The following is a 22475-nucleotide window of genomic DNA, read 5'->3' as shown; positions in this document are numbered from 1 at the left end:
CCAGGATTTTTCAGCATCTCATTTTATACATACTCGCTTGGCATGAGGCTTATTGAGGGCATGTGTTACTAAAGAGTTAGCAGTGCTGCCAACTAATGTAGGATGAGCAGCTGCACCAAGTCACTGGTACTCTAGCGAGTACCAGTGACCAGAGGTGCCCAGCCAGTCGATCGTGATCAACCAGTTGCTTGCGGGCTGATTGCCAGTCGATTGCGAGATGATTTAGAAAAATGGAGTTAGATTTTGGAAAAAAAAAATTGGCAGTCCCTTGTGTTCACAACTTAATTGACATCGAATCTGACTAACCATTAAGAGGCAAGGTATGCATTAATCCTGTATTAGATTCAACGTCAATCAAGATATTATTGGCAAATTATCTCACTCGCAAGCTCTGACGTATGAAGGCATAACCTTACATTCACTCGGTGTCGAAGAGACGAGAGCTGTGACTAACGTTAACAAGATCGACTTCTCTTTAATTTTCTTTTGCGTGTTCGGTAATGACAACAAAAATGGCAGAAGCCAAAAGATTGAAAACTTATCATTCCACAATGAATGGGAGGAAGATTATTTTTTCGTTTATTCCAACGCAAAATCCATGTGTCTGATCTGCAATGCTAGTGTGGATATACCGAAGAAGGGTAATTTGGAGCAGCATTTTAAATTGGTACACAAAAGCTATGATACCGATTTCCCAGTGAAAACAGCTCTACGAACCAGAAAGTTGCAGGGATTGAAGTCTCAATTAGCAGCGCAACAGTCAGTTTTTACAAGACCCAACACCAAGGGTAAGGCTGCAACGATAGCATGGTATCACGTCAGTCATGTTATGGCCAAGCATAAGAAATCTTTCAAAGATGGCAAAATTGTGAAAGAGGCGTTTGTTGTGACTGCAGATGCACTCTTCGGGGGATTTCAAGAATAAAACGGACATTGTGAATGCCATTAAAGACATTCAACTATCCCGGAATACTGTTACACGGCGCTGTGAGGAAATGGCCGAGAGTCTTCATGAGCAACTGAAAGACTGACGCATGTGAGTGTTTTTCCCTCCAGTTCAACGAGTCAACTGATATGGTAGATGTGGCACAGTTCTGCATTTTCATTAGAATGGCCTTTGAAGACATGAGCGCAAAAGAAGAGCTGCTCACCATTTTGCCACTTAGAGGACAGCCTAGAGGCGAAGATATTTTTCAAGCATTCATGGAATCTGTTAATCAGAATAAACTGCCCCTTTTTAAACTCATCTCCATTACAACTGATGGCGCACCTGCTATGGTAGGTCGTACTAATGGGTTCATTGGATTGTGCAAGCAAAGTGATTCTTTACTGGACTTCCTTAATTAACATTGCACAATTCATCAACAAGCGCTGTATGGGAAGAGCTTAAACATGAAAGAAGTGATGGATATTGCTATGCAGATTGTGTGCTCGGTTAGGGCAAGGAGCCTACAGAGGAGGCTATTTCGCGCACACATGGAGGAAACGAGCAGAACACACAGACCTGTTGCTGCACATGGATGTAAGGTGGCTGAGCCGAGGTACATTTTTGGAGCGATTCGGTGAGTTGTTGCCTGAAATCAAAAGATTTTCTCAAGCTCGCTAAACATGCCGAATATACACAGCTAGAGGACAACAAGTGGCTTTTGGATTTGGCATTCCTAACCGATCTCACTAGCATGCTGAATGAGCTGAATTTAGAGCTACAGGGAAAGGATAAATATGTAACAAACCTGATCAGCTCAGTGAACGCGTTTAAAAGCAAGCTCCAACTGCTGTCAAGTAGGCTGCAACGCAGTGACTTGCAAAACTTTGCTCACGTGCAGGCGGAACTTAAACATCAAGGTAACAACACAGCACAGCTTGATAATGCACATTATATGAGGAGCATCTTGTCAGAGTTTGATAGGCGCTTTACTGACTTTGCATCCATTGAACCTGTTGCCAGCTATCTGTGTTTTCCATTTGGAAGTATTATTGTGGATGACGTTGCCTCCAAAGTGGCATCAGTTTCACCTGGACAGCCCTGCTGTGGAGAATGAGATCCTCACACTTCAAACTGACAAGAGATTAAATCCAGGGCAACACAAGGGATGGAGGGAATGTTCTGGGAGCTACTGCTGCAGGAAAAGTACCCCAACTTCAAGAGATGTGCCATGAACCTTCACAGCACTTTTTGGATCAACCTACCTGTGTGACTCTATTTCTCACATGAAGATCATCAAGTTGAAGTACAAATCCACAATGACAGATGACCACCTTGTCGCCTGCCGAAGGCTTGCAACCAGCTACTACAACCCTGACTATGAGAAACTAGCCTCCTCTTCCCAGTGCCAGCGGTCCCACTAAGGTAGAGGATGACATTTATTTCTACTTTTCTAACAGAGAACTATACTGGATAGTGCCTGTATTATTTTCCGTTTGGCGTGTGTATTGAATGGGTATTGCAGTAACACGGTTCCATATTTGGGCTGGTAGATCTCGGCTGGCTGACAAATGTAAAAGTAGATATTGGTTCAAAACAGGTTGAGCACCCCCGCGCTAGATATGCCATCAACTAATTATTGTGAGTATTGTAAACTGTCTGATGACATTACATGGAAGTGAAAGAGAAAAAGATGGATTGAAAGACAAAATAGCCTGTGTGATTACTGAAATTAGACACACAAAGGACTATTAATGCATTAACTATATTCAATCAGACATTAATGGATGGGAGATAGACAAATCGTCCCAACAAAATTGACTTCCAAGAGCAACACGCGTATGATGCAATTCTCATTTTGTCCTCTAGATGGATTACTATCCTCACTAGAAGAAGCAAAGACAAGTGCATTGCATTGTGCCAACTTTATCTCAACCATGCAGCTTGGCCATTTAAACCTTTGGTGACATGAGAATCACACAAGAGAAAATGAAAAGCATGCTGTAGAGGTACAAACATAATTAGTAATGTTTATTTTGTCCATACAATTTCAAATCAATGATCCACATGGCAATTAACCTTTGCATATTTGAAATAGGAAGCACCAGTATGGGAATGGCACAGTCTAATGAGGCATATAGTCATCTTCCTCTCCGTAGGACTGTACTATGGGTGCGGTGCATGATGAAGAGGTAGAGCCATGGTGTTGACACATTCAGAAGAGTTCATTCCCTTACGGTTAAATCCACTGCATACTTGAGTTGTCCTGAATTTAAACATTGATACACATTTATTACTTTGGATTGGAGGTAATAGAGTGGAACAGATCACGGTACAGTACAGAAATACTACTCGATAACAAGTGCAGCCAGCATGCAGCTCCTGGATGAACAGGGAAAAAAAAAACAATGCGGACAAAAATTAGTTTATAAACTAAAATTTACTTTCAAGGTGAACCTTGTGCGTGAGATCAACAGTTTGTAAACTACATTGCCAAAATGCAATTTTTTTTCCCTCTGTAAAATCAAAGCGAAGTAATCGCTGCAGTATTTCACTGGTAATCCAACCTGCTGACAGTTGGAGACTTCATGCCATTCTTGAGCAGGAGTGTACAACTGTGGAATAATCATATCTGTTTTTACCTTTTTCTCTCCAAAAACCCCCCCCAAAAAACGCATTAGCATTCAAACCATCTGCTTTTACCATCCTGTGGACTCTGGAATGCCTACATCCCCCCCAATGCTGTGATTGGTGGAGAGGCAGACGCTTTATCCCTGCAGCCATAACGGGGCCACCAGTGGCCGATAAACCGGCGCCCTCCCTGGGGACCCACACAAATAAATAATGAGGGCTTTCTCCTCACAGTCGCTGGAAGAACTCTCTGAAACGCTTAAAAAAAAAAAAAGGTAGCTATTCGATACATCATACATACATATGTACAAGGGCTGTATCTCCATACAAGTAAAATTGATTTGTAAATCTTTGTGGCACAGACTGGCCATCCTCACGGCCGCCTAAAACAGGGAAAATAGTTTTTATTGGTTTTCACAGTTTCCCTGTTTGGACAGTCAAATGCAGATCTGACCCACAGAGATCTGGTGTTTCTTTGTGAATCTGGCCACATGAGGCAGAGCTGCAGATGATGGATGATTGGTTTATGGAAGAAAAATTCTATAATCACTGTGGTCTGTATTCATTTTGATGATGGGAAATATTTGTGGAGGAGTTCAATCTGATAAAAGCTCATTGATAAATCAGGACCAAAGGTGACTTTGCACTACATGTGGATTGTGTGAGGAAGCTTATTACAGGATGGCGCTGTACAAACTTTATCCACAGACATTTTTCCATAGCTTTGCTTTACACGTTCTGTTATCTAGGAGGTCCGTTGTGACAGCTTGGAGATAAGTTTTCTCTATACTGTCAGTTCTGAGTTCAGGTGGTTGACAGCTGATATCTGCTGTTGTAAAACACAAAAATATACTAATAACGAAAAGACCGATCCTTTTTATTGGACGTATTGGTTATAATCTGTAAAATGTTTCCTGGTTTCCTTGTTTGTTGCTGCTCTCTTGCATCACCAGGGCTTTAATCACTGGCCAAATATGTCCTTCACGCTTCAAGTCCTTTCCTTTTTCCCATAGCAGTCTACACAAACCCAGAAAAGTGTTCCTTCTTCATTTTAGGCACTCAGAGAAGATGAGTGTCCAATTAAAGCAAGTTCAGTCTATTCCCTGGGTACGTTTGTTCGGCCTAGCGAGAGGCAGCTTGCCACAGGTACTGAGTTTGGCCCCACAGGGGCCGCGGGGTCCTGGTGGAGAGTGCTATCTGCGGCCCTGATGTATTAACTGTCTGTGGGCCACTCGTGAACAGGAGGCACAGCATGTGGTCTTGTAGTAATCGTACACGCAGAGGCGAGCCTGGACCACTATGTTGCAGTTGAAATACTTGTCTTTGCAATTCTCATCTAAAACATGAAAGAAAAAACATTTTTGAGTGTAGATTTTATGCTTAAATTTTCCAGCAAATATCAACTGACTTTCATTAAACCAAGCAAGTTAAGTAAAAACACATGATGTACTCTCAAAGGGCCTGTGTAAAGTGTTGCAACAGGAGAGACCACAGCCTTGTACTGTGTGGCCCCTGAATAAATCTACTGGAACAGCTGGGGATTGCTCATAGGCACTTTGACAACAGTCAACAGTGAGGAGGAGTATTGGAGCATAAACCCTGTATCTCTACACTCCTGTCGAATAAAGCCTAAAAATGCATCAAAAAGAGAAAACAGTAGCAACTTCCTGCTTACTTCTCATGCTCAGATTTTCCCCCATTGGTAAAAATCTTTGCAAACCTTAGTGACTTTCAGTTACAGCATCTCCACCCCACCTCAGTCTCCTTCCTCAGACAGAAACAGGGTTACTCTTTAAAGACTTACTTTTTTTTCCCCCCCTGATGAAGCTATTGTAACCTTTCCTCACGGAAGTACACTAAAATAGGGCTGTGCAGGGGCACCCCGGTGGCTCACCTGGTAGAGCGCGTACCAACCAAATAAGGCTGAGTCCTTACCGCAGCAGCCTGGATTCGAGCCCGGGCCCTTTACTGCATGTCATCCCCTCTCTCTCCCCTGCCTTTCCTGTCTCTCTCTACTTTCGCTATCAAATAAAGGCGGAAAAATGCCAAAAAATAGGGCTGTGCCATCTTCCTTGGCCAGGTGTTCAAGTAAAACACATACGATGATACTGCTGGAGATTGCTCACCTATCTGAGGTATGCAGGGCTCTGGGTTGCAATCCTCCTTCTCCGCCGGTCTCAGCTTCTCCTCACAGCCCTCGCTAGACAGCATGTCATCAGAGAGACAGCGCACCTCCCGCACACGGAAGCCCCCCTCACATGTTTTGGAGCACTAGTGGGAGAGACCCAAAATCCTCAAACCACACATACAAAGAGGGATTTTTTTTTTCAGTTGCCAAAAACATGACTTTTAACGCAAGGTATTTTCTTTCTCAGAAAATAACCTTAATACAAGTATGTACAAAGTATGTAGTAGCTCACTATGAACAGATGTAGATGTATTTGGATCACATCAGAGTCAGTCTAATTATTATTAAAAGGATAGTTTGGATTTTTTGAAGTGGGGTTGTATGAGGTATTTATCCATAGGTAGTGTATACCTACAGTAGGTCACGGTCGACTTGCCCACAGTTTGGAGAAGCAGGCAGGGGTATAGGCAGGGCTAGCAAGCTATGTGCTGCTGTGGAAGGGACCAGAAACAAAACTTATTTTAGCCACCTAAAACAAAACAAAAAATAAGTTTAAATGTATGCTATGTGTAGAGTATTTTCACCGCTTTACCTTGCTGTCAGACAGCTGCTTTTTTTTGGCACTACCTTTTCTCAACCATAGAACATCCGTATTATTACGCATAAGCGCAGCTGTGCCGCGCACTGCATTACGCCGCCTGCAGATCAGCTGTTTGGGTCAGAGTTTCAGCGTGTTACAGAAGAAATACAGGGGGGAAAAAAGAGTGATTATGACAGCAATGACGAAGTGTTTGTTTGAACAGCCCAGAAAAGCACACGCTCACCGCCCTTGAAATCTTTAGAAAAGTGAAGTTTGATTTCAGTCTGATCTCGGAACGGCACATTCTGACCCAAACAGCTGATCTGCAGGTGGCGTACTACAGTGCGTGGCACAGCTGTGCTTATTCATAGGAAGTGCTACGGTTGAGAAAATGTAGTGGCAAAAAACAAAAACAACAAAAAACAAAAACGGCTGTCTGACTGCAAGGTAAAGTGGTGAAAATATTCTAAATATAATGTACACTTAGACTGAATTTTTTTTTTCTGGCACCTTCCACAGCAGTACATAGCTTGCTAGCCCTGTCTGTACTCCTGCCTGCTTCTCCAAACTACGGGCACACCAACCGCGATCTACTTTAGATAATACACTGAATATAGATAAGTACCTCACACAACCCCACTTCAAAAAAATCCAAACTGTCCCTTTAACTATTATTAAGGACACATTCTTGTTCAGAGCAATGGCCTGAGGGGAGTAGTTGGAGGAAGGATTACATAACGTTCACACCTGGGAGTGGTCCAGAACAGACAAACGGTTTTCCACTGAGCAGCTGCAGAGGAATACTTTGGGGGTTAAGTGCCTTGCTCACGGGGCAAGTCATCGGTAACTGCTTCAGAAGGGGACAGTGATCGATCGTTTTACTCACAGCACTCCAATCTGTGTGGTACCACTTTGCTCCGCAGGCTTTGAGGTAGCAGCTTTGCTGGCTGAGAGGGCGCTCCAGAGAGGAGCATTCATATGGAGGCATGACGGTGTAACCCTCGTCTGACTTCATCAGACACACCACTGACCTCTGCTGGCTCCCGGCACCACACTCTGCAGAGCACTAGGATATACGCAACATTACCAGAGAAACATATGGGCATAATGAGACATTGCAAAATGTGGGGAAATGAAAAAGCAACATCTGTAACATATCATGTCAAAGTCACTGTAAGATCTTGTGTGTGTTCAGCTACTAGAGACAATTTCCCATTAAGCCCGGTGTGACCTGCTGCTGTCCCCCTGTACCTGGCTCCAGGGGCCTGTGAACCACTCGATGCGGCTCTCACAAGGGCCAGTGTTACAGACCTGCGAGTCTGTGGGCCGCTCACTGCCGCAGCCCTCCAGAGGCAGACTGCTGATGTGATTGGTCAGGCAGAGGACTCCCCGTGTCCGTACGCCCATCCCACACTCAGCAGAACACTGCAGGGGAAGAAACACACTGACGTAAAGAGAGAGCGAATGTTGCACACGCTGCTTTTAAAGGCGGTGATTTATTTGACAGCTAGCATTTTACCACAAGGATTTTTTCAGGGTAGGGACAATAAATGTCACAAAGTAGGGGAGAAGAGTGTGGGACTATTTTTCCTTTGTTTTATAGCCAAATCAGAGAAGCAACAGTGGGTGCATCACCAAGCAAATGCACTCTTGTCTTTTCAATGTTTGATCTCCAGTCATTTGAAATCAACCTCTTTCCTCCTTTTGAGAAGCTCGCCATCTGTAAAACGGCAGGTTGATTTAGTCCTTGGACTTGTTGGTGCTTTTTTCCCCCTATATAAAGGAATTGGATGTAATAGCCAAAATCAGTTTACAATCGTTGCACACACCTTCAATCATCTCATCGATACAATACACACGGAGAGCAGGGAGACTTCCTAACAAACATTCAACCCTTTTTCTTGATCACTGAGACCTGCTGTGTTGGGATGATGTTGAACACATGGGAACAGAGGAGCATCCAAGGTACAGTACTGTAAATTTTTAAAAGAAGTAGATATGGAGGCATCTGGGTGGCATGGTGGTCTATTCCATTGCCTACCAACATGGGGATCGCTGGTTTGAATCCCTGTGTTACCTCCGGCATCCCTACAGACACAATTGGCAATGTCTGCAGGTGGGAAGCCGGATGTGATTATGTGTCCTGGTCGCTGCACTAGCGCCTCCTCTGGTCAGTCGTGGCACCTGTTCGGGGGGGGACTGGGGGGAATAGCATGATTCTCCCACCTGCTACGTCCCCCTGGCGAAACTCCTCACTGTCAGGTGAAAAGAAGCAGCTGGTGACTCCACATGTATCGGAGGAGGCATGTGGTAGTCTGCAGCCCTCCCCGGATCGGCAGAGGGAGTGGAGCCATGACCTGGACAGCTCGGAGGAGTGGGGTGATTGGCCAAATACAATTGGGGGGGGGGGGAGGGGGGGGTGTATCTGTACCGGCTTAATATGAGGCAGCTTGCTGTCTTTCCACCGTGTGGCTATCACTCCACCCAGACGTACCCCTTCTCCTTCCTGTCTCCACAATGGTGGGAGGATGCTCTCATCCCTCATCTATGCAGCAGCGCTAACTCCATCGTCATGAATATTAATTTTCCCCTGGATCAGACACCTACTCTAACAAGTTCTTTATCTACTGCTCTACTTTTACCTCTTTCTTTACCTATTCCTGATTTATATTTTGAATTTATTTATTATCTTAAACAGGGATCTGATACTTATTGTGAACATGCTGCAAGCCTCAGAGGTTGAATGCAGCTCAAGTACATGCTCTCAAAAGTGGCAGTTTTACTCCTTTATTCAGTCATTGCCACAGTTTTGTTGTCTTTTTATCAATTGGAAGTTACAAGTATGGTAGGAGACATTTTTATCTAGAGAGAGATTATTTTCCGTTAGGCATTGAAAAGGGAGTTGCCTAGAAAATAGATGCAGGATAAATGCACAATAGGAGTCTTTACAATGGCCACAACTGTATTAGAAATGAATAGGAGTGTGTAAGAACTTTAAAAATCCTGAATAAAAAACCCTCTCATCTCTGGTCACTGATTCTGGCTCTGATACTTACTGTGTTGCCCCACTCAGTGTAGAACCAGCTTTTGGCACATGGCCCCATGTCACAGTTCTCTGCATCGCTGGGCCGCAGATTCATGTTGCACTCCTCGTCAGGAACAAAATCACCCACGTTGCTGACACAGCGTACCTCCCGAGACCTCTGGCCCAACCCACAAGGCACTGAACACTGGGAGAACATAGGCCATATGGTTACAATGCTGCACTATAGTAGGAGTCATCATCCCACTGCTGGGAGACTATCTCGACTACTGTGTATTTCATACTGTCGATGATGAGTTGGTTTTATATGATTATCTATCTGTGTCTGTCTGCCTGTGTTTTTCTATGTGTCTTTGTATCTGTCTGTCTGTCTATCTGTATGCAGTATCATCAGTAAAAGAGGTAATAAATTGAGTTCAGGTGGGTTTACCATCCGTAACATGCTGTGTACAAGACACCACAACAAATACTTCATCATCGTCAAAGTCATATTCTTAATGGAGTCTCAGATGTTTGAGTTTATTATTATTATTATTATCACTATTATTACTACTACATCCCTTCTAAGTATTGCTTTGTAATTTTTAGCCCAATCAGAGTAAGCTGGTCTGCTCTTATACAAGGCTGATTAGATATCATTACTGATAATGGCCACTCACAGCAGTCCATTCGGTCCGGATCTGCCACTCGCTGCAGATCTTCAGCTGGCAGGTACTGGCGGTTTCAGGGCGTTCCAGGTGATGGCATCGGCTGGTGTGGACATTGAGGGTGCGATTGGCGTACACCTGGCGACACAGGACCTGCCGGTGCTGCATGCCGAGGCCACAGGTCTTGCTGCATTCTGACCACTCTCCAATGTCCCAGCTGCTCGCATGAAGAACACAGGAGCTCATTGTGAGGAAGGTACATGAAAACCCAGAGAGATTACACATCCTACAAAGTAGGGAATCTCAGATGAGACTTGTGAGACTCGAGACACATCAACAGAGACTATGATCAGGAGATCTCCCGATGGCTCAAATGCCCACACCAGCTGTGGAAATCCAGGTGGCGAAAGTGAACATGTAATGGCCTCCTCTCCCTCCTCTCACAGGAGGACTAAAACGACCAAACTCCCTAAAAGGAGAAAAAATAAATGGAGAAAACTCCTACCGGAGCTTATGAAGTTTTATACTGTTTTTCTTAAAGGCCTAATCTATAGAGACAGAATCAAGTCCGTATATACTGGCATCTATCTCCCTGTTAACTTTGTCTACACTGACTTGATGAAGTCTTTTTTTTTACAATTCCATATACTTTATATGTGCCTTAGGTTTGATAACCAGAATAGACAGTGAACAGCAACTAAGCATAGGTAATATACTGTATGTAATTTGAGGCTGTAGGAGGATTGTTTGTATATTAACAACACTGGTATGCCTTGGATAAACCATTTTAGTTCATCATATTTTCAAATCTTTATAAGACACATCTGAATGTAAGGGAAATTAGGGTGTTACATACTTCCCAGACTACATTTACAACTTGTTCTTTGGCTTGTCAGTGTACCAGGTGTAGTAAGACAGCAGCCCTTTGTCCTGTCGTCACTCAGTCCTTCCGGACCATCATACAGTTTCCTGAGTACACATCTTTCCAGACTGATTTCAAGAGGGTGGACATTAGAGGTATTAAAAAGTGTGTTGACAATTGACTGTTATTGTCTGTCCTGGCCAAAAAGACTGATTACTTATAGCTTCCTGCTTCTTAGCGGGCAAACCTTCCTGCATTGCATTTAGAACAACATTAGTTCCACTTCTATTGGACCAATCGGCCTAAAATGTTTCGTGCACAGTTATGACTATATGATGCCTCTTGTGGTTGTGATGTCGCTGCTCCCTCTCTTCATTCACTGTCTAGCTTGCTTGACCAACGCTGCCCGATCTCAGTCAATTGTGTGCATGTGCGACTCATTCTACAGTTGACTTGGATCAGGTAGCGACTTGATCAAAAGTTATTAAAAGAAATTTGGTAATCCAAAAAATCCTAAAGTTATAAAGGAACAACTTCTATTAGGCTGCAGTCAAAACAGGAAGTGTTGCATATTCTTGTCACTGCCTGATCTGAGTCAACCATCAATGTGAGTCATGAATGCGCGACCATAAACGGTTTACCCAGCTTTATTCTATTATGAAAATAAAGACAGGGTTGGGTTAGGGCGCTGCATGTAATTTCCCCCCCCCCCCCATATTTCCCGTTAAATCGAATTTGGCGCTGTGCAAAAGTCTTATAATGGCAGGACAAACACCTTTTTCTGTCGGTGTGTGTGTATCTGTCAGCCTCTAATCTCATACACTACTGGGCCTGTCAGCCTAATTGTTTTTGTACACAGTTATAACTGTATGATCAAGGACCTCTTGTGGTTGTGGTGATTCAAAACCTCTGAAAAACCCGTTTTACACCGCAGTTGAGGGCTAACTCCTCATCTGGTTTATCGCCAAGTCGGAGCACCGAAGAAGGGAAGATACGCCTGGCGGGGATCTATTCTCTACTGACTCATTAAGATCTATTTTTGATAACATTTGAAACACCCAAAACAGACAAATTTTAGATATTGTTTTCGATAAACTTCATTTCTTTTTAATATCCTGACATTCTGGCGCATCCTTATTGGATCCATTGCAATGTGATATTTGTAACAACATAAAAATCAACCCACCTCTTTATACCTAGTTCATTAATAAAGTGTTTGCATGGAATAGACTGACCAGGAAAGGCACTGAAATTTTACAATCTACTTCAGACATGGAGGTGCAAAATTGTACAGGAGAGGGGGCAGGCTATGGGGGGATTTTCAGCTCTGGCACAAACACGATGTGGAAAGGTTTAATTCAATATTAAATTCAGGTCCTGAGTCCACCCCCATCCTCATTTCAGGGTGGGGATGGACTCGGGAGACCAGAGGTATCATTCATGTACTCAAAACGTTGTGGGTTTGACTGTATGTTACCCAATTTCTTCTATAACCTATTATCCCTTCTTTTTTTCCTTTCTTCCTTACTACTTTCATACTGCACAGTAGCAAATAATATAGACATGGTTTGGAAATAGTTAGACAAACAGACAGAGCTATCTCTCACAAAGCTGGACAGGGCTGGATGTTACAGGGCTCCTCTGGTGGCCGTGGTTTAGTGCTGCTGTCACACAAAGTGTCTGACACCTGCTCGCGGTCCAGCCGGTGGACACAGTGGAAGATGGAGTACCTGAAACCTGAAAGCACGATGGAAACAGACATTAACACACTAAATCCAGCATCTGGATTCTACATATTTGGATTTATCTTTAGGTAACAACACTGTATACGCCTACTTTGTAAATGTAAACGGCAACAAGACTGAAAGAACTCATCACAGCTGGAGAGATCCTCAATGTTTCCAAAAACAACTTTGTGAAATAGTATACTTGCTTTTTTCATTACAGTCACAACAGAAATTATGACTGCTCCCCAGGGTTCGAATTACACAGTGGCTTTCAGGGGAGCCCTATTTTCCGGTGCGCTACTACACATGTCACATGCACGCGTACATATGGACGTGCGTGGTCAATTGCACGGTTACTGCAAAAAACATTCTGCTGTCACTACATACAGTCAGGGCCGCCTGTAAGGGGAGAAAAAGGAGGAAGATTTCTGGGGCCCAGATGCTGTGGGGGGTAGGGGGAATGGAGGCCAGCATTAATCATGTTCATCCTAGATATGAGCAATGATAATGGCAGTGTGGACTGACAACAGATGAACTAAAGGATTTTGCATCCAGTAAGAGGCAAAAGTGAAGCCATAAGGTAAGAAATTGCATTGTTTTTTTATATCACTTGAGCAACAACAAAAATCCACACAGTTAACCGGCCAATGGCTTGTGTTACACTAGACAGACCAGACCCAGGTTACATCACATGACAACATCGGAACATGCCCACAGCCTCAACTGTCTTACACAAAACATGGCTAGCCACACTAAACACAACATGGAAACGCCTACTGCTTAGTAAAACATCCTGCGGACAACACCACTATGATAACGCACAATAATACAGTACCTATCACACTTTTATTCAACACCTTGTAAAAAAAGAATTGAAACACACCAGGCCTAGATAAAATGGCAATCAATACCGCACAAGATACAGCATAGAGGATGCAGGTGCATAGCAAACATGCCACACATTGCCTATATTATAGGCTAGAAATGCTGTCTGCATGCTGTCTATTTTTGGGGCAACAGAGGTTAAATGCACTTGCTATGCTATCAATTGAAAATGAATTCATTCATGGATTGGTGGACTTTGACAGAAAAGTTATTGACAAGTTTGCCTAGATGAAAAATCGTCATGCATCTTTTCTTTTCAAGCAATGAATGTCACTGGTGAGTCTATTTTGCATTATCACAAGGTGTTTTATTTTGGCTACAGGTTAAGCCCCAGAAAGTAATGGGTTACCCTGCTCTGAAATTATGTTTTGGATGCGTTATTACAGTTGCAGACCACAATGATCGTACACTGCTTGACAGGGATTAAATTGGGACGGGGCTGTCTGGTGCTCAGCACTGCCACATCAAACATCATCAGGCGGAGTTGGGTACCGGCTAAAAAAAAAAAAACATCTTCCATCAACAGTTAATTTTTTGATACATTTTTACTCTTCCTTTATTGTTAAAAGAATACATATATTACATGCTGACCAATCAAATAAATAATGATTCATGTTTTTTCAAGTTTAAAATGATGTTGCATCATCACTTTCGCAGTCAGCGGCGACTCATGCGGGACCTGGCGAAGGCACACCCCCGGAGAAAATGTCCGGCTGGTGTACCCAGTAACGCCAGTGTTGTTATCATGAGTTTATTAACTGGTGGGGAAATGTCCTCACTGTGGCACGACCAAGTATTCCATGCAGTTCATCTGATATTCCCACTAAAGAATGTCTCCTCTGTCAACACTGATATTTTTGCAAACTGCTGTAAACTCAATTAACTACAAGTCTTTTAGTTTTAAATCACGCCAAACTCATCATATCCTCATATCAGCAGCCAGGACCATTTTGCTAGGCTTAATGTTGTGACTGTAAATTGATATGAACCATCCGTTAATCAAGTTGGGCTGGAGGCCAGTATGTTGCATAGGTGGACGGCAAGGTAGAGAGAAAAACAGATCAGAGACTGATTAAGTTCAATAATAGGATGTAAATTGCTCTGATATTCTGCTTAAACAATAATTTGATTTTATAAAATAATATTAACGCAAGTTAGTTTGCAGCAGGTTGTCTGTGAATGTTCTCATTCATCCAGGTCATGGTTATCCAAAGGAGTTGAATCAAGTGCAACTGGACTTGGTATATAGCCGTGAAGACGTTTCGCCTCTCATCCAAGAGGCTTCCTCAGTTCGTGCCTTTCTGACTATACCAAGCTAGTCTAGCTAGACTAGCTTGGTCTAGTCAGAAAGGCAAGTCCAGTTGCACTTGATTCAACTCCTTTGGATTTGCAGCAGGTTGTCTCCAATCTTTTGGTAGCAAGTCATGGAAAGGTTTGGAAATTTGAAAAGGTGTTGGCAGCCTGTGTCTATTAGTAAGATGTAAATTAATTCCAGATTAAAGAGACTGTTCTACTTATATTACTTTGTGTTATTATTATATTCTTTAGTGGTAACATCACCATTGATACAGATACACAGGAGAGTGCATTTACAGGAAGATTTTATTGTCTTCAGCTGTAGTTTTGTGCACTGCCAACAGTATTGCAAAAGCTCAACAACGACTCCACTTTATTAGACAACTTAAAAAATACCGGCTCAGATAGCAACTTCTCGTTCTGTTTTACTCAGCCATTATCGAGCCCTTCATAACATCTTCTATTACAGTATGGTACGGCGGCACAGACAGTCAAACACGGAAAAAACTGCTATGTATTTTCAACAAGGCATCCAAAATCATAGGCAACCCACCCCCCTCAACTGAATCTCTATATATTCACTGGACTGTAAAGCGAGCAAATAAGATCACCGACCCCTCACATCCTGCTCATCACCTCTTCCAGCTCCTTCCCTCAGGGAGGCGCTACAGGTCACTGTCCACTAAGACTAAAGGCTTCGCCAACAGTTTTTTTCCCCTAGCCATCAGGACTCTGAATTCCTCCCTATAGTCCCCCCCCCACACACACACACACACAAAACACACACACCACTGGCATGCATACTACCATTCACCTAATTGTGTGTAATATGTTTGTTTTTGCTATTGTGTGACTGTATTGTTTGTGATAATATGTGGAGTGTCTGCTGGTGTCCATGGATGTATTGTCTTGCTGTACTGAAAACAAATTCCACTGGCCTTGGTTGTGTCTACCCATCTATCCATCCGGCCGTCCATCCATCCATCCATCTAGAATGACTGATTAGCAATTTAGTGTTCAGAGCAGAGGGTTGTCTCGTCTTGTTAGATTTTATTTACAGTTTGTCAAATGATATCAATCAGATTTTGTAGTCAAGCGCACACATGTGCACCCACGGCAACCCTGAAACCACAGAGCCCCCCCCCCACCCACATAACAAATCCCAATTTAACCCCTGCTGCTTGATAACTTTGGATTTGTAATGCGATGCTGCATAACAAGGTAATATAACCAGTTGTGCCATTATTGATGTCACTCATATCCCTGTCTCCACTTCCGCTAACTCCTGCGCTGCGGCGTTATGCTAATGTGTGCATTTGTGATTTCATTCACTGATGAGGTGCGTTTGTGTTTCGATTCGTTGAGCAAGTAGGTTTGTGTGTATAGTTTCACTGGAGAGTCGAATGCTGCCCATAGAGAGTTTATTGCGCCCCACCAGGCTTTCCGTGCCAGAGACCTCACTGCTAAGACGAATGAGCGCTTGTCATTAGTCTTAGCAGTGGCACAATAAACTCAGGTCAGGTCTCAGGTCATGGACGACCTGAGAGGGCCCTTTAGTCCCTCTCAGGTCGTCCATGAGTGAGTGACCACTATTTGTGACGCACAGCCCACAGCAATAGTTGCGCAGCGCCGTGGAAAGAATAGACCAGTTGCATTAAAGCTAGTGAACAGAATCACATAATAGTCATAACAAGAAATGTTCATAGCAAACAAAACTAGGGCCAGTTCTCCAAAACACATAGCTCAAGCAATAATTCCCTGATTCGTACCTTAAATCAGAAGCGACCACAGGGGCCTGTGGTCTTGTTTTGACGTTCCGACTACTAATCCATAGAACATTCAAAAATACCAAATAGAATTAAATGATTTACCGTTCACATACCTCATTAGCTAACTTGTTAGCTAGCCAAAACAGCTAAGAGAAGTTCATGTACTGCATTAGCTAACTTGTTAGCTAGCCAACTCAGTAAAGGGAAGTTAAAGTGATGACGCAGACTTTTTTTTTTTTTTTTTTTTTGAGTATGCCACCATGCATGGATGACCACAGCAGGAATAGACACAGCATTATGTTTACTATAGTGGAGACAAATGTTCGGTGATTGGAATGTAATGAGGGAATAAACAAAACATTGGCATATTTTTACTATTATTATTAATTTCAGGAACTTTAACGTGCAGAAAAAAATCTATAAACTGTGACACAAAAAATGGACGACGGTTCAGAGCTCCCCCTAAATTTCTCAAAGTAGTCTTTCGGGGGAGCTCATGTCCTAGCCGAGCTCCCCTTAGCTCCCCCATAATTCGAACCCTGATTGTTCCCCATGTCTTTCAAATGCAAGGGAATGTGGGAACTTTAACTTCTTCTTGTTTATAAGTCAAGTCAAGTCAATTTTATTTGTATAGCCCAATATCACAAGTTACAAATTTGCCCCAGGGACTAATTACTGATAGTTACTTGTAATATTAGTGATTTGGGAGTTTCGGTTTATTTTTGCTGTTTCACTTGTCTCTAATTCACTTTGGATAACATTATGAACAAAATGCTTTATAGCTGGACCAAAATTGAAACACTAATATTTTCTAGCATCACTTATTTTAATCGTTATGCATTTTGTAAAGTATAAAAGGTATAATTCAGTTTTTTGATTTCTCTTTTTCAGAGTTCCCACAGCTTAGCTTCTTTCAGCTAATCCTTTTTTTAATATTCATAAAGTCATCAGACACACTCTTTTACATACAGCCTATCAGATCAAGTCAAAATATGAAACCTTGCCACCCTTACCACCAACCCTTGCTTGTACTTGTTACTCAACTGTCAGTTCATGAATATTAATGAGGACTAGGCCACTCCCTCACAGTACTTGAGGCAATTGAAACAGTTATGGATAAAGGTATAGAAAACACAATATTGGTCATTTACAAATAAAATATTGTTGTTAAATGTTTTATTATGCCACATTCAAAGTTTTTAGACATTCAAAGTGAAATCTTATTTCTGATTATGGACAAACTTTTTAAATGTAAATACACATGGAAATTGAATGTCTGACCTTTACCGCAGGAGGCACTGCACTCCGTGGCCCCAGTTAGCTTCCAGTTGTACTCTCTCTGCCGTCTGGGTGGCTGCACTGCTGGTACTGCTTTGTCAGGGGGAATGTGAGGAGGGTACCGCCCTCCTCCATCTGGGTCAAAGCCTTCCTGGTGGGTGTTGCTGTGATGGTTGTACCCACCCTGCCCATTCACATTGTTCCCTGGGGTGTGAAAACAGGAGTTTAGGATGAAATTCAGAAAGACACAGAATAATTTAACCACTTTAGAATCAGTGTGATGAACGTGTAAGGAGGTGGTAGGATGGACAGAGGGACAGAAAGAGGGGGGGATGGATGGATGGATGGATGGATGGACAGAGAGACTAAGTGATAATTCCAGTGACTGGTGAAGTAGCTTACCATCTGGCCTCTGGTGTGAGTGCTGAGGGCTCGCTGGTTTCTCAGAGGGGAGAATGTATTCATAATGAACACCTGGGTTAGGCTGCTGGTAGATCATCTGAGAGGTAGGAGGTGAAGAAAAAACTGGTTTAGTTCCAACTTGAGCTATCTCCCCTTTAAAACATGGAATATAGTAGTAGCCATTGTGAGAATCCCTCTTGATTCATTTATCCTGTTTTTATCCAATAATACTGTGGACTGACACTGTGTTATTTAAGTATTGTAAAACTAAACTGCATCAGTGTGTTTCAACGAAGAAGTTACCGTAACATTACATGTACATTCCATTGGATGGAAATAGAGAATTAATTTTTCCAAATATCTCCTTGGGTTTGGAGCAAAAGTGAGACTTCCACAGTGGCTCCATCTTCACCAGTTTTTACAAAGTCGATGAAAGCAAGACGTCTATACAAATAGTTTTTCTAAACAAAGAACGCAACTTGAATATTTGGTTAACCGTTTAACAAACTCAGCAAAAAATATTCTGAAGGGTAGAACATTGCGTGATGCATTACTGATAATAGGCAGTTGGAGAAATGATGTGTTGCCATGCACCAAAGGTACAAAGAGGTTGAACATAATTACTCACATAAACATCCAGGATCTCATTGGTAGGCCCTTCAGCCAGAAAGGACTCCCCGGCCGTGCTGGTGATTTCATTGGGTCGGCGGTAGGTGAACATGGTGCCCCCTCCCTCATACTTCCCAGGCCGATCAATGGCCCAGTTCCCATTGATGATTGAGCGCCCTGATCGGCTACGAAGAGCTGGAATACATACACACCATGACTGTAAAATCACACCATCAACCGCATCAACCTCAGACAGACGGGAAACTGCTGCTTCAACCACTTCCATGTAATTGCCGTTTAATGTGAAATTGTTTAAGTGTAATAAGCAATACCGTAAGAACTTTTAAGCCGAATTCCCCCGAACAAAGGAAAAACAATTACAGATGACCGAATAAACATTCTCGTGTGTGATTTCAAACGAACATCTCTCATAGACGTGACAATGTGTTTGCACTGCCAAATTGTTCATGTAAATCCCGAAACCAAATCTCCCAGGATACATTCCACTGATTCTGTGGATTAAGGACAAGAGGCTAATAGAAAAGCCTTAGAAATGTAACATTAGACACACTTGTAGGAGAGTGTTTGGACATGTAAAAGCATATTAGAGATGCACGGCGCAGAACAGAGGGCTATTGAGGCAACACCAGGGCCAAGATAAGGATACAGTAAGAGGCTGTTCATAGATTCCTTCCCTTGTCTCGTCTTTCCTGTTTACAGTCGAAGGATTTTATTCCGAAATGTTATCTATCAGTTTCAGTAAACTGTTTCCCCCCTGAGATTTGCAAGTGGACATTTCCAAAACACTACGGTTATTTTGTTGTTTTTTTTTCTCAAAGAGCTTAGGCCGTAAGCAAAGGTCTCACAACTTGAATAGTAACTCACCGTGTACTTCACTGTCTCATGGGCATTGATTTTGTATGAGATGATGTCCTTTCTTCTAGTAACGACGAAGATCCCGTGTTATAATTAAAATGGTTGATTGATCTGGAAGTTGTTGCTCTTAATTCAAAGCACACTCGTCAAATAGCAGCTTTAATATACAGTGTACTCAACTCACTGAAAGGAACTATTGTCCATTTCTGCTTACTCACTTACTGGGAAAGTATTGTACAGAGTCAGGGGAATAATGTGTGTGTGTGTGTGTGTGTGTGAGTGTACAGTAATGTTATGTGTTTGTGAAAAAGAGTGAGAAATAAAGAATGGGAGCCTGTAAGTCAAAGTGTGTTTGCTCAAATCTTTGTGTGAACGTGTATGTTTCAGCATACATGAAGGGTTTGGTTTAATTAAAGAAAGCAAACGTACTTGAAAACCGATAGTTTTGAGTTCAGAGGTAGCCACAGAACCAGAGAAAAAAAAAACAACAGAGACAGAGAGACATTAACAGAGAGAGAGCGAGAGAGAGACTTCCGTCGCTAGGTTTTTTTCCACGTTTTTTAGGGTGAGCGGTGAAATTCTTCACCTTAATTAAAAAGGATAGCGAGGCTGGAGGGAAAAGGTCCTCTAATGAAACCTTGTTTATGTATTTTCTCCGAGGGGAGCAGCCAGGGGGTGGGGAGCCCTCAACAGCCAACTGATCCTTCCCTCAAACCTTCTGCTGAGCTGTGGCATGGGACTCATTAAAACAATGTCTCCAACAAAAAACAAAAAAACACAACATTCCTATAGTCACTACTGAAAAAAAAACACACTGGGCAAGACTGTGTTAGTGCTGCACAACTTTTGTATGGAAACCAATTTATCATAGTGCTTTCCCAACAAAGGTTTGTTCCTAGTGGCAAAGATAAAGTTAGGGAGCAAGTTCAACACCGTTTGTTTTTACATTTACTGTTTGATGCCTAGATAAATGTGAGATTTTCTCTTTGTATGACTGCTTTTTTATTTTATGTTTTGGTGTTTCTTTGCATTGCATTCCAGGGGCCACAAGGTCACCTTTCGCTGCATTTGTGGACTTTACAATGATAATAGAACTTAACTGAATAAAATAAATTACAAAAACTCATTGTGCATAAAAACCACCAAATAGCAAACATATCAACCACTTTCAGGAGAGCAAAAGACCCCATACTCGTAATTTCTACCAGCTCGGCATTGCCATCTATGATTTTAACCATGAATTTCCTCATTAAGTTTTATGGTGGGTTAGAAATGTGGATAAACTCTATACCGCAAATAAAAAAGTGGGTAAACTGAGTTTAGGAGGATTAACCCTCCGCTCGGGTCCTTGATCGTACCACTGTGGTGGGAGATAATAAACAGATTGAAATATTAAAGGAGCGGTCCCGTTCTACGATCTGCCTTCAATTAGACAAGTGTAATCAGGTTTACAAGCAGATGCTGTCTGCTGCAGCCTGTGCCCGGGCTCCCAACTGCAACTAGGAGAAAGAATGCATAAAATGTTTTCTCTTGAAAAAGCTGTTTGAGTTAGATATTTCAGTAAGTTGTTATCCTCCAACAATCTTAACATGTGCCATAAATGTTACATATGAATTACTAAATGGAATACAGCATGTCGTGGAAGGGTACCAATTTACACTGATGAGCCAAAACATTATGACCACCTGCCTAATACGCTGTTGGTTTTCCGTGGGCTATCAATACAGTGCCGACCCGCTGAGGCATGGACTCTACAAGACCCCTGAAGTTGTCCTGGTGTATCTGGCACCAAAAAATTAGCAGTAGATCCTTCAAGTCCTATAAGTTGCGAGGTGGAGCTGCCGTGGATTGGACTTGTTGGTCCAACACATCCCACAGATGCTCAATCAGATTGAGATCTGGAGCATTTGGAGGCCAGGGAAACACCTTGAACACTTCATCCTGTTCCTCAAACCATTCCCAAACAATGTGTGCAGTGTGGCAGGGTGCATTAACCTGCTGAAAGAGGCCCCTGCCATCAGGGAATACCGTTGCCATGAAGGGGTGCACCTGGTCTGCAGTGATGTTTAGGTAGGTGGCAAGTGTCAAATTGATATCCACGTGAATGGCCAGACCCAGGGTTTCCCAGCAGAAAATTGCCCAGAGTGTCACACTCCCTCCATCGGCTTGTCATCTTCCCACAGTGCATGCTGGTGCCATCACTTCCCCAGGTAAACGGCGCACACATACATGGCCATCCACATGATCTAAAAGAAAATGGCATTCAGAGGACCAGGCAACCTTCTTCCACTGCTCCAAGGTCCAGTTCCGATGCTCGCATGCCCATTGTAGGCGATTTTGATGGTGGACAGGGGTCATCATGGGCACTCTGACCGGTGTGCACCTATACAACCCCATACCATGTACTGTGTGTTGCGACACATTCCTCCTGTAACCATCATTAAATTTTTCTGTGACTTGTGCCACCTTCTGTAAGACCTTCTGTCGGTTCAGACTAGATGGGATAGCCTTTGTTGCCCCCGTGTATCAATGAGCCTTGGGGGCCCAACACCCTGTTGCCAGTTTGTCCCTCCTCAGACCACTGTTGGCAGGTACTCACCACTGCTCATCGGGAGCACCCCACAAGCCTTGCCGTTTCAGAGATGCTCTGACCCAGCTGTCTGGTCATAACAAATTGGCCCTTGTCAAAGTCGCTCAAGTCTTTTCTCCTGCCCATTTCTATTGCATCCAATATATTGACTACGAGAACTGACTGTTTGCTTACAATCTAATCTACCCAAACCTTGACATGTGCTCTGGTTTGGAGATGATCAACGT

The 22475-nt window shown here is 42.9% G+C and overlaps 1 protein-coding gene across 1 annotated transcript in view; it reads right to left on the bottom strand.

Annotated features, from left to right (window-relative positions):
• Window positions 1-4749: 4749 nt before the first annotated feature.
• Window positions 4750-22475, bottom strand: part of LOC130112069 (thrombospondin type-1 domain-containing protein 4-like) — a 62743-nt gene continuing 45017 nt past the window's right edge. Inside the window, exons 9-18 of the mRNA XM_056279370.1 lie at window positions 18802-18977; window positions 18174-18270; window positions 17775-17975; window positions 12424-12553; window positions 9967-10171; window positions 9321-9494; window positions 7516-7689; window positions 7151-7330; window positions 5683-5827; window positions 4750-4892 (exon numbers count right to left, since the gene is read on the bottom strand). Of these exons, the coding sequence (XP_056135345.1) occupies window positions 4750-4892; window positions 5683-5827; window positions 7151-7330; window positions 7516-7689; window positions 9321-9494; window positions 9967-10171; window positions 12424-12553; window positions 17775-17975; window positions 18174-18270; window positions 18802-18977 (1625 nt within the window). The remainder of the gene's footprint in view (window positions 4893-5682; window positions 5828-7150; window positions 7331-7515; window positions 7690-9320; window positions 9495-9966; window positions 10172-12423; window positions 12554-17774; window positions 17976-18173; window positions 18271-18801; window positions 18978-22475) is intronic.

Source organism: Lampris incognitus, chromosome 4, assembly GCF_029633865.1.
Source record: "Lampris incognitus isolate fLamInc1 chromosome 4, fLamInc1.hap2, whole genome shotgun sequence".
NCBI lineage: Eukaryota > Metazoa > Chordata > Actinopteri > Lampriformes > Lampridae > Lampris > Lampris incognitus.
Note: the sequence above shows the minus strand (reverse complement) of the source record. Positions and strands in the feature narration are given on the sequence as shown.